The 12,746-nt window shown below is 48.7% G+C and overlaps 1 protein-coding gene across 2 annotated transcripts in view; it reads right to left on the bottom strand.

Moving 5' to 3' along the window:
* axdnd1 (axonemal dynein light chain domain containing 1) overlaps positions 1-12,746 on the bottom strand; it is a 486,782-nt gene that overhangs the window by 364,757 nt on the left and 109,279 nt on the right. For both annotated transcript variants that reach the window (XM_072511281.1, XM_072511280.1), the window contains exon 6: positions 9,792-9,912. In XM_072511281.1, the coding sequence (XP_072367382.1) occupies positions 9,792-9,912 (121 nt within the window). The remainder of the gene's footprint in view (positions 1-9,791; positions 9,913-12,746) is intronic.

Here is a 12,746-nt window from a genome sequence, read left to right as displayed (position 1 = left end):
CCAAGGTGGAAGAGCAGGAAAGGGTGGGACTGGGAGCACAGATCGAGGTAGAAGAAGTGGTGAAAGGAATTAGGAGCATGCAGGCGGGAAAGGCCCCGGGACCGGATGGATTCCCAGTTGAATTCTATAGAAAATATGTGGACTTGCTCGCCCCGGTACTGACGAGGACCTTTAATGAGGCAAAGGAAAGGGGACAACTGCCCCCGACTATGTCTGAAGCAACGATATCGCTTCTCTTAAAGAAGGAAAAGGACCCGCTACAATGCGGGTCCTATAGACCTATTTCCCTCCTAAATGTAGATGCCAAGGTCCTGGCCAAGGTAATGGCAATGAGAATAGAGGAATGTGTCCCGGGGGTGGTCCACGAGGACCAAACTGGGTTTGTGAAGGGGAGACAGCTGAACACGAATATACGGAGGTTGTTAGGGGTAATGATGATGGCCCCACCAGAGGCAGAAACGGAGATAGTAGTGGCGATGGATGCCGAGAAAGCATTTGATAGAGTGGAGTGGGATTATTTGTGGGAGGTGTTGAGGAGATTTGGTTTTGGAGAGGGGTATGTTAGATGGGTGCAGCTGTTGTATAGGGCCCCAGTGGCGAGCGTGGTCACGAATGGACGGGGATCTGCATATTTTCGGCTCCATAGAGGGACAAGGCAGGGATGCCCTCTGTCCCCATTATTGTTTGCACTGGCGATTGAGCCCCTGGCGATAGCGTTGAGGGGTTCCAAGAAGTGGAGGGGAGTACTTAGGGGAGGAGAAGAGCACCGGGTATCTTTGTATGCGGACGATTTGCTACTATACGTGGCGGACCCGGCGGAGGGGATGCCAGAAATAATGCGGATACTTGGGGAGTTTGGGGATTTTTCAGGGTATAAATTGAACATGGGGAAAAGTGAGTTGTTTGTGGTACATCCAGGGGAGCAGAGTAGAGAAATAGAGGACCTACCGTTGAGGAAGGTAACAAGGGACTTTTGTTACCTGGGGATCCAGATAGCTAAGAATTGGGGCACATTGCATAGGTTAAATTTAACGCGGTTGGTGGAACAGTTGGAGGAGGATTTCAAGAGATGGGATATGGTATCCCTGTCAATGGCAGGGAGGGTGCAGGCGGTTAAGATGGTGGTCCTCCCGAGATTCCTCTTTGTGTTTCAGTGCCTCCCGGCGGTGATCACGAAGGCTTTTTTTAAAAGGATTGAAAAGAGCATCATGGGTTTTGTGTGGGCCGGGAAGACCCCGAGAGTGAGGAGGGGATTCTTACAGCGTAGCAGGGATAGGGGGGGGCTGGCACTACCGAGCCTAAGTGAGTATTATTGGGCCGCTAATATTTCAATGGTGAGTAAGTGGATGGGAGAGGAGGATGGAGCGGCGTGGAAGAGATTAGAGAGGGCGTCCTGTAGGGGGACTAGCCTACAGGCTATGGTGACAGCCCCATTGCCGTTCTCACCGAGGAACTACACCACAAGCCCGGTGGTGGTGGCTACACTGAAGATTTGGGGACAGTGGAGACGGCATAGGGGAAAGACTGGAGCCTTGGGGAGGTCCCCGATAAGAAACAACCATAGGTTTGCCCCGGGGGGAATGGATGGGGGATATGGAATGTGGCAAAGAGCAGGAATAACGCAACTGAAAGATCTGTTTGTGGATGGGAAGTTCGCGAGTCTGGGAGCGCTGACCGAGAAATATGGGTTGCCCCAAGGGAATGCATTCAGGTATATGCAACTGAGGGCTTTTGCGAGGCAACAGGTGAGGGAATTCCCGCAGCTCCTGACACAAGAGGTGCAGGACAGAGTGATCTCAAAGACATGGGTGGGGGATGGTAAGGTGTCAGATATATATAGGGAAATGAGGGACGAAGGGGAGACTATGGTAGATGAACTAAAAGGGAAATGGGAAGAAGAGCTGGGGGAGGGGATCGAGGAGGGGCTGTGGGCAGATGCCCTAAGCAGGGTAAACTCGTCGTCCTCGTGTGCCAGGCTAAGCCTGATTCAGTTTAAGGTATTACACAGGGCACATATGACTGGAGCACGGCTCAGTAAATTTTTTGGGGTGGAGGATAGGTGTGCGAGGTGCTCGAGAAGCCCAGCGAATCATACCCATATGTTTTGGTCATGCCCGGCACTACAGGGGTTTTGGATGGGGGTGACAAAGGTACTTTCAAAAGTAGTAGGAGTCCGGGTCGAACCAAGCTGGGGGTTGGCTATATTTGGGGTTGCACAAGAGCCGGGAGTGCAGGAGGCGAGAGAGGCCGATGTTTTGGCCTTTGCGTCCCTAGTAGCCCGGCGCAGGATATTGCTAATGTGGAAAGAAGCCAAGCCCCCGGGGGTGGAGACCTGGATAAATGACATGGCGGGGTTTATAAAGCTAGAGCGGATTAAGTTCGTCCTAAGGGGGTCGGCTCAAAGGTTCACCAGGCGGTGGCAACCGTTCGTCGAATACCTCGCAGAAAGATAGACGGAATGGGAAAAAGAAGGCAGCAGCAGCAGCAGCCCAGGATCGGGGGGGGGGGGGGGGTGGTGGGGGGGGGGGGGGGGAGGGGTGGTGGGGGGGGGGGGAGGGGTGGGGGGGGGGGGGAGGAGGAACCAGAAGGACTCTCAGGGTTGTTAATATATACTGTATAGTATGTATAGGTCGTTGCTACAGATAATTATATATTGGACTGTTAAATTATATTTTTGGAGAGTGTTACTTGTGACAAGGCAGTTGCCAATTAGGGCTAGTTTTCATTTTTGTTATTTATTATTTATTCATTTTTGTTTATAAAATAGGTCATTGTTATTTGTGTTGTTATAATATTGTGTAAAGGATGCATAATGTACTGTGTTGGTTGACCAAAAATTTTCAATAAAATATTTAATTAAAAAAAAAGGACTCGTGTCGGAGTAAAACAGTGGTTTTAATTAACTATCAACTTTGCCTGCCCGCGACTGGTACATATTGAGGACAGTTCCACAGGCCAGCTACTCCTATACTCCTTCAAAGGGGCGGAGCCATGGGCGGAGATCGTACATGCTCCAACATCCTCCAACATCTCCCCCTGTGGGTGAAGCCATACAATGGCCCACAGATAAAACCCACAGGGTTAATAACATAGAACATGACTGGTGAATTAACTGTATTTACAAACATTAGAACATAACTGGTGAATTAACTGTATTTACATTCACCACATTCATCCCCTGTAAAAAAAATAAAGTCCGGCGGGGGTGATAGGTCACAAGATCAGCCGGTCCGGCGCCCGGATCTTACGCTGCGACCGCCGAAGCACTGTTGTTGCAGCCGCGTCAGGTGGCTGGGGAAGTGGGTCCAGTGCAGCCCCAGGGGTGGACTCCGGGAGCGGTTCTTCCTGAGCTTCATTCCTGTGGACTGGTGTGCCGGGTGGAAGGGAGCGCGGGAGCCAAATGGGTGCGGGGGCGCTGGGCATGGGAGAAAGAGCGGGGTACAGCGCGGGGGATACTGTGGACGTAGTGGTGGCGGAGCCTGCGGGCGCAAGGTCTCGGAGGAAGACGGTATCCTGTCGACCATCAGGGTGCTCAACATATGCGTAGTGCGGGTTTGAGTGCAGGAGCTGGACCCTCTCTACCAGGGGATCGGTCTTATGGGTCTGAACGTGTTTCCGGAGGAGAACTGGACCCGATGTCATCAGCCAGGGTGGGAGCGAGACCCCCGAGGTAGCTCCCCTTAGGGAAAATAAACAAGCGGTCATGAGGAGTCTGGTTTGTGGCCATGCAAAGGAGGGACCTAATAGCATGGAGCGCATCGGGGAGGACTTCCTGCCAGTGGGAAACCGGGAGATTCCTGGACCATAGGGTCAGTAGGACGGTCTTCCAGACCGTCACGTTCTCCCTCTCCACCTGTCCGTTTCCCCGGGGGTTGTAACTGGTAGTCCTGCTCGAGGCGATGCCTTTACTGAGCAGGTACTGACGCAGTTCGTCGCTCATGAACGACAAGCCCCTGTCGCTGTGGGCGTAGTTGGAGAAACCAAACAGGGTGAAGACACTGTGCAGGGCTCTGATAACAGCGGGGGTAGTCATATCGGGGTACAGGATGGCAAACGGGAAATGGGAGAACTCATCAATAATATTGAGAAAGTAGGTATTGCGATTAATCGAAGGGAGGGGCCCTTTGAAATCGATACTGAGGCATTCACAGGGCCGGGACGCCTTCACCAGGTGGGCCTTATCTGGTCGAAAGAAGTGCGGTTTACACTCCGCACAGATTTGACAGTCCCTGGTTACAGCTTTGACCTCCTCGGTGGAGGAGGGCAGGTTGCGGGCCTTGATATAATGGGCGAGCCGGGTGACCCCCGGGTGGCAGAGGTCATCGTGGATAGCCCGTAGTCGGTCCTCTTGCGCACTGGCGCATGTGCCGCGGGACAGGGCATCTGGGGACTCGTTGAGCTTCCCAGGACGACATACTATATCGTAATTAGAGGTGGAGAGTTCGATTCTCCACCTCAAGATCTTATCGTTCTTGATTTTGCCCCGCTGCGTATTGTCGAACATGAAGGCTACCGATTGTTGGTCGGTGACGAAGGTAAACCTTCTACCAGCGAGGTAGTGCCTCCAGTGCCGCACGGCTTCCACGATGGCTTGAGCCTCTTTTTCGACCGAGGAGTGTCGAAGTTCAGAGGCGGTGAGGGTGCGTGAAAAAAACGCAACCGGCCTGCCTGCTTGATTGAGTGTGGCGGCGAGAGCGACCTCTGATGCGCGCTCTCCACCTGAAAGGGGGCGGATTCGTCCACCGCACGCATCGCGGCTTTGGCGATGTCCGCCTTGATGCAGTTGAAGGCCTGGCGGGCCTCGGTTGCCAGAGGGAAAAGGGTGGCATTAAATAGTGGCCGGGCTTTGTCCGCATACTGGGGGACCCACTGGGCGTAGTAACTGGTGAATTAACTGTATTTACAAACATAGAACATAACTGGTGAATTAACTGTATTTACATTCACCATAATTATCTTATGTTTATTTCCTTTCAATCATTGGAAACATCCGCCTTGACAAAGGGTCATCTGGACTTGAAACATTAGCTCTTTTCTCTCCCGACAGATGCTGCCAGACCTGCTGGGCTTTCCAGTATTTTTCCTTTGGTTTCAAATTCCAGCATCCGCAGTAATTTGCTTTTATTTATTGGAAACATTCTGTTTCTAACTGCACTGTTTCACTGTCAGCCGAAATTACCTGTGCTATTTTAAGCAAGTCATTAACCCATTCAAATTAAACAGGTTCATGCTTGAACTATCAGGGTGAGGAATTTCACGCGAGTGTGTAAGTGTTCGTGTCCATTGTTCCAGAGTAAAATTTGATTTTTTTTAAAGGCTCTCCATATTGATATTTCTAGTTTCAACCAAGGATACAGCACCATCACTTGGTAACAATGGGCACTCAGTTCATATCTATTGATTCAACAGGGCATGTTTGCTGTGTGCTATGTTGTAATGCAAAAAAGCACAATTTTGAAAACAGCAATGCAAAGTTACATGGCATCCTCTGACATAAAGACTGTTCATTTATTTTCCCAATAGAGTGGTTAATTGCTGAAACTTGCAAGTAGAAAACATATCATTTACTGTGCAGATGGAACGATAAAAAATGAACTACTGCTAGGAATTGGAGATTGAATGCATTGCATATAATAATCCAACAGTCACTTCAACCTCTCCTTGCTGAAGTAGCACAAATCATTAAATTACAGACTAAAGAGTGCGCATATCCAGAGTTCTTAATGTTATTAGAATTTGATGCCAAATCAACTTGGAATAGCCTGTGGGTTTTCAAGTCAGGTGAAGGTAAAAAAATACATAGACTAGCGAAGATGAAAATGAAAATTGCTTATTGTCACAAGTAGGCTTCAAATGAAGTTACTGTGAAAAGCTTCTAGTCGCCACATTCCGGCACCTGTTCGCGGAGGCTGGTACGGGAACCTCTGATTACCTCTGATCCAGGGCTTTACTTCCTAACATCAATGTTTTAAATGATTCACTTTCTAATTTTATTGATTTGCTGTTTCATCCCTCTGATCTACCTAATCTTTTTCAAAACCATGTTGAACAAGTAGTTCCATGTTAAAAATGACAGTTTGGGGGCAGCACGGCGGCACAGTAGTTAGCACTGCTGCCTCACAGCGTCAAAGTCCCAGGTTCGATCCCGGCTCTGGGTCACTGACCATGTGGAGTTTGCACATTCTCTCCACGTTTGCATGGGTTTCGCCCCCACAACCCAAATGACGTGCAGGCTAGATGGATTGGCCACGCTAAATTGCCCCTTAATTGGAATAAATGAATTGGATACTCAATTGCAAAATGACAGTTTGGCATCCATGTTAACACAGAAACCAAACCGGACACTCCAGTGCAGTACTGAGGGAGTGTTGCACTTTTAGAGGTGCTGACCTTCGGATGAGATGGAAAAATTGAGGCCCCATCTACCTGCCTGGATTTCAATGTCCATTTGTAGCCCAAATAGTGGAATGCAATCCTTGAAATGGTGTAATAAAGGTCTTGGATACTTGCTCCATAGGCATTGATTTTTATTCCAACAGGAGACAAATACCCTTCCGCATTCCGCAATGAATCATGCTGAACATAAATCTTTTACTACTTTGTCAAAATTATGAGTTTCTTATCTCTAAACAAATATGCTTGCATCTTGATTTGTACAGAAAGAGCAGATCCCAAGTAGCTAGAGCCCACCCACTTAAATAAATCACCAACTCAAGAAGAATCCAGGGACTCAACTGTCCCTAATTGTACAGTTCATTTCCTGTCTTTAAAAAAAACCCCGAGGCCCTGCGACAGGCCTCTTGTTTTCTTGCCCTTTATACATACTTTTTTCCTCCTTTAATTACACAGAGGAAAATCTCCGTGAGACAGTAGCAGATACTGGTTCTGCTCAATGAATTTACGTCTTCCCCTGGGTTCAGGTTTCCCTTGACTTTTATATAAACACAATGTCTGTACTTTGGGAGGACAGTATAAACTTGCACGAGCTTCCACCTTCAGTGCCATCAGCACACGTACGGGCACATTGAGCCTGATTCAGACACTGGCCCTACCCTGGTATTGAGGCCAACATACCCTCAGATACCCTTCATCTCATCTCTGTTTTCTTTTTACCAGCCCCAAGCTTTGGGTCTCTTTTAATCTTTTAATTGGTCATTTGTATCCACAACCCCTGGCTGAGTATCCACCCTGATCATACAAGAACACAGAGCCATTATCACCCTGCATTCTTTTGACGTCTGTGAACCTCTATCATCATTTACAAGGCTTCCGCTTATGCAACTCTGCCTTGTGACAAAAGACTCATCACCCCAGGAAAGCATCCTATTAAACACAGATTTCTAGACCACCCTGATTAGGGGTAGCCTCGTCTTCACTTCTCAAACACGTAACTTTCGCTTGTACAACTCTGCACTGTGGATTTAGGCCCCGAAATAAACACGGATGCCTGGCAGCCCCAGATTCTGTGATAGAGATATTATAAAAAAGGAATTAGCAAAAGGTGAAAGCATCGGGACGGAGGGATAAGGGAAAGAAATCAGATATGAAGGAACAACAATATGAAGGAATACTGTTATCTCTCTCTCTCTCTACAGAATGTATTAAGCCCTTCTGGCATAGTACCTTGGATTCTTTGCCTCGGGATGGACACAGGGACATGGACCTGCAGAAGAAAGGACCCACAGACAGGAAGATCGAATTAACATACCCTGGATAAGAAGGACCTAATGCAGTGCCTAGATGCAGAAACCACGATCTGGCGCTACAATCAAGGGATATATTCAGAACTCTCACCTCAAAAAGCTTTTTTTTTCTTTCTGTTTTTGTATTTATCTGTATTTTCTACAGATTTATTTTGACATATTAGCCATCTAATTTTGTATTTATGATGTCTGCAGAATTTATATAAATCGGGTAAGGGATTTGGATTGTTTGCTGGAGATTCATGTACTTGCCTATCCTGGAACTTGGTTAGAATTGTGTGATTCGGTTCACTAACACTCACTGGATCAACAGGAGAAACTGTGGTAAAATGGCCAATGGCCTGAATCTTAGGTCTGACACAGAATTGGACACTTTAAATTCAGAATTTGACATTTTAAATTAAACCACTGTCAGAACCACAGCATGACTGATGGGAACTCAAACAGCCAAGTTCGAATATATTGGCCAGAGACAAATAAGCCAGGGTAAATTGGGATTTGTCCTGTAAACAGGAGACAGGAGATAATCGGCCCTATTCAGATAAATTGATTGTTGTGGATTGCCCAAATGCAGCCAGACATTCTGGCACCTCAATTTCCTGCCGTTATCTTATATGGGACAGTGCACCTGAGGATGGACCCGGAGTGGGAGGGGGGGGGGGGAGTTGGTGTTGTTCATGGTGTCCTGCAGAGTTGCAATTGACAACTCTATTGGCTGTTGCAACCCCTTCCCAGTGACCTAATTGGCTGAGGGCCAGAGAAATTTCTGGGAGGGCGCAAAGATGGGACATAAGAAGGGACACTCAGAGACCCTCCCCAGGGAAGACTCGGCATGGAGACAATGGCGAAGACTCAGTGGAAGACAAGAGAGCAGACAGAAGGGGCATGCGAGACCCAACTTTGCAATAGAAGGCCCTGAGATGACTGAGGTTCAGAGGATTGGACCCGCAGCTCATGTTAATCAACACGGGTAGTGTTAGAATCTTGGGAAGATAATATTTGGGACAATTGGGGAGAATAACTATTTTTTAATAAATTTGGGTTGAAACGTGAACCTGTGTTTGTCCTTTGTTCATCTTGTAAATAAGGACACCTAGGTAAAACATAAAATATTAAACTGAACAAAGTATCTGATAATTTATAGACAACAAAAGTCTATTACAACTGTACTCCTTGAAACTAGAATATAATTTGTATGTGAATTAATTCTTAACCGTCTTAACCTGTTGTGACAAAATTAAAGAAATTAATAAAATATTTCATTTGCAAAGTAAAACAAAGAGCACAATACAATTGTTCTTATTCCTGGACCCCTGAGATCTACAAAGACACCTGCAGAACCCGCAGCTTCTACATTCCAGAAATGCATTTGAATTCTAGGTGCATGCTGTGTTTAACCGGTATTTTGAATACTCCGTAAGTATCAAGGCTTCTGAATAGAACCTTGCTAAATCAGGTGAGGCATCCATTCTCTGTAAATACTGGCAGGGAATCAATTGGTGTAAAGCAAAATTACTCAAGAATGAAACACTGAAGTGCAATATTGCAATAATGCTGGCTGCAAATGAGTTTTATCTTGGCAAAATTCATTCCAAGGACGGTGTCAACACTCCAGTAACCTCATTAAATATGTCTTTCAAAGAGCTCAGGATGACAAGAGGGATTCCTCTTTTAACTGAGTCCTAATGATGATAGCCCATCTTTTATGCAGTAATGTGTATTGCAAGTAAAGGCCACAAAAATAAATTTGGTTTCTCAGGTCAGGAAATTTTATTTCCAAAATCCAAAATTGAACTAAAGGCCCATCAGTGCCACAATGTACCCAAAATATTTAACACTGCTGCCTCACGGTGCCGAGGACCCGGGTTTGATCCCGGCCCCGGGTCACTGTCTGTGTGGAGTTTGCACGTTCTCCCCGTGTCTGCGTGGGTTTCACCCCCACAACCCAAAGATGTGCAGGGAGGTGGATTGGCCACGCTAAATTGCTCCATAATTTGAAAAATTTTAAAAAACACTGCTGACTGAAATAAAACATCATAAATTTTGCCATTAAACTATACAGCCTCTCAAAATCTATTATTTACTCACCTTGACAGGTTGCTTTTCAAATTGGGCCCGAGCAGAACTCTTGTCCACGGTTGTTGATACAGGAGGTACTGACTGCTTGGGGCATTTGGAATATACAGCATCACATAAAAATGAGATATCCCTGAAATTAAGGTTGGGAAAGGCATAAATCATTGCACAATTATCAAATAACCACAAAGGATTAAAAAAAACAAATATATCTGTTGTTTTTAAATAATAATAAAATTTCATCTTTCCAGTCCTTTGGACAGCAAAAGATCTACAGTAAAATATTTAACTGGTTGACTTTCATGATCCTTAATTCGTTCACAACTTGATTCAAGCTAAAGTGATCTCAGCTAAAGGGCAGCACAGTGGTGCAGTGGTTAGCACTGCTGCCTCACGAAGCCAAGGTCCAAGGTTTAATCCCGGCTCTAGGTCACTGTCTGTGTGGAGTTTGCACTCTCCCCGTGTTTGCGTGGGTTTCACCTCCACAACACGAAGATGTGCAGGGTAGGTGGATTGGCCACACTAAATTACCTCTTAATTGGAAAAAGTGAATTGGGCACTCTAAATTTATGTTTTTATTAAATAAAGTGTTCTCAGCTTATCCCTCAAATCTAAAATGTTATCTTTGATTTAAGTTGTAAACTGATATTACAACCTTAAAGAGCCCTACCTCCTAATAATATTTCCACAAGGGGACTTCCGGGTGTGGCTATACAGAGCTAGGTCGCATATTCGGTAGCTCCTGCTTGGAATGGACTTTTGGGCTCTTTTGCAGGGCCCCCACGGCATTTGTTTGACATTTCCCGGTGTGGCAAGAGGACTGCAACATTCCCCTGACAGTGTCCCCCAGAAGTGTTGTGTCTTTTGGCTGCCAGGCCCGGCAGAAGCAGTGGAAGATTTGGCTGCAACAGGATAAACAGCATTTGCAGCAGTTTGCAGCATGCAAGCGGGGAAAGGGCATGCTTAAAGCTGCAAACAGTCCTGAGGACCTTTATCAAAAGTGAATTCTAACAGCAGAGGGAACAACTGTGAAAAGATCTCACCAGGGCCACTGAAGAAGCGGGGACGAGGCTTCCGGTGGCGGCCATGGAGGAGTAGGTCACGCATTCGGCAGCTCCCGTCTGGAACGGACACTTAGACCTTTTTCAGGAGTTTCCACGGACATTTTGGGGCAGATTGGTGAAGCGAACACTGCCAAAAGGATTCCCTCTCGAGACTTTTGGGCTCTTTTCAGGGCCCCCAAGGGCACTTTTTCAACGTTTCCCGGTGTGGGAAGGAGTTAATAATAGTTCCCCGTCAGTATATGGCTTTAACTAGGAGCGGGGTGACAAAAAAGGTGGTGGTGGACCAGAAGAAGGGAGGGAAGAAGGACAAAATGGCGGTGGGCGGAGACCAAGCAGCGTGGAGGCAGTGGGCGGAGGAGCAACAGGAGGGTATCCAGCGCTGCCTCAGAGAGATTAAAAAGGACCTGCTAGAGCCGATGAAAGCTTCTATTGATAAGCTGCTGGAGACACAGACGGCCCAGGGGGTGGCGATCCGAGAGGCTCAACAAAAGATCTCTGTCAATGAGGACGAGATCTTAGTCCTGGCGGTAAAGGTGGAGGCGCACGAGGCGCTCCACAAGAAATGGCAGGAGCGGTTCGAAGAGATGGAGAATCGGTCGAGGCGGAAGAATCTGCGGATTCTGGGCCTCCCGGAGGGGCTGGAGGGGCCGGACGTGGGGGCCTATGTGGTCACCATGTTAAACTCGCTGATGGGAGCGGGGTCCTTCCAGGGGCCCCTGGAGCTGGAAGGGGCCCATAGAGTGTTGGCGAGGAGGCCCAAGGCTAACGAGCCTCCGCGGGCGGTGCTGGTGCGGTTCCATCGGTTCGTCGATCGGGAGTGTGTGCTCAGGTGGGCCAAGAAGGAGAGGAGCAGCAGGTGGGAGAACACGGAGGTTCGGATATATCAGGACTGGAGTGCGGAGGTGGCGAAGAGGAGGGCCGGGTACAATCGAGCGAAGGCGGTGCTGCACAGGAAGGGGGTGAAGTTTGGCATGTTGCAGCCGGCGCGATTGTGGGTTACCTACAAGGACCGGCACCATTATTTTGCGTCTCCGGAGGAGGTGTGGGCCTTTGTTCAGGCCGAGAAGCTGGACACAGACTGAGGGTCGGGATGGGCGATTGGGGACTGCGGTGGATATGTTATGCCTATTTTTGGTTTGGTGGGGGGGGCGCCTTTGCATTGTTTTGGGTTTCTTTTTCTCTATGTTTTTCTCTTTCGGGTTGGGGAGGGTGGATGGGGCGGGTTGGGCACTGCTTTGGTTGGTGGCGGGGCCTGGTAGGTGGGGAGCGCGGGATTTTTTTCCCGCGCCGAAGACTGGGGGGGGACGGGACCGGGGCGGGGAAGCGAGGATTGTTTCCCACGCTTAGAACGGAGGGGGAAAGCCTGTGATTGGGGAGCGGGAGAGGAGGGTGTGCCACACAATGGGAGGAGTCGAAGGGGAGGCGGGAGTGGCCGGGGTCAGCAGGAGTCAGCTGACTTGCGGAAGTGCAATGGGGGGAGTAAACCAGCTAGGATGGGTCCTAGCCGGCGGGGGGGGGGGGGGGGGGGGGGGGAATCGAGTTGCTGCTGCTAAGATCAAGGAGGAACTGGAGCGAGTGGGGTGGGTCAAGACGGGGGTATGCCGCTGTGGGGAACGGGCCGGGTGTGGGGTGCGGGCGCGTGGCTGGCCGAGGAGGGGTCATGGCTAGTCGGCGGGGGAGGGGGGCGGGTAGCCCCCTAATCCGGCTGATAACCTGGAATGTAAGGGGACTGAATGGGCCGGTTAAGCGGGCCCGCGTGTTCGCGCACCTGAAGGGGCTCAAGGCGGATGTGGTTATGCTCCAGGAGACACACCTGAAGGTGGCAGACCAGGTAAGACAGAGGAAAGGGTGGGTAGGTCAGGTGTTTCACTCGGGGCTAGATGCCAAAAATCGAGGGGTGGCG

The sequence above is a fragment of the Scyliorhinus torazame genome, chromosome 7, assembly GCF_047496885.1.
Source record: "Scyliorhinus torazame isolate Kashiwa2021f chromosome 7, sScyTor2.1, whole genome shotgun sequence".
Classification (NCBI taxonomy): domain Eukaryota; kingdom Metazoa; phylum Chordata; class Chondrichthyes; order Carcharhiniformes; family Scyliorhinidae; genus Scyliorhinus; species Scyliorhinus torazame.
The sequence above is the reverse complement of the archived record's forward strand: the minus strand, read 5'-3'. Positions and strand labels throughout refer to the sequence as shown.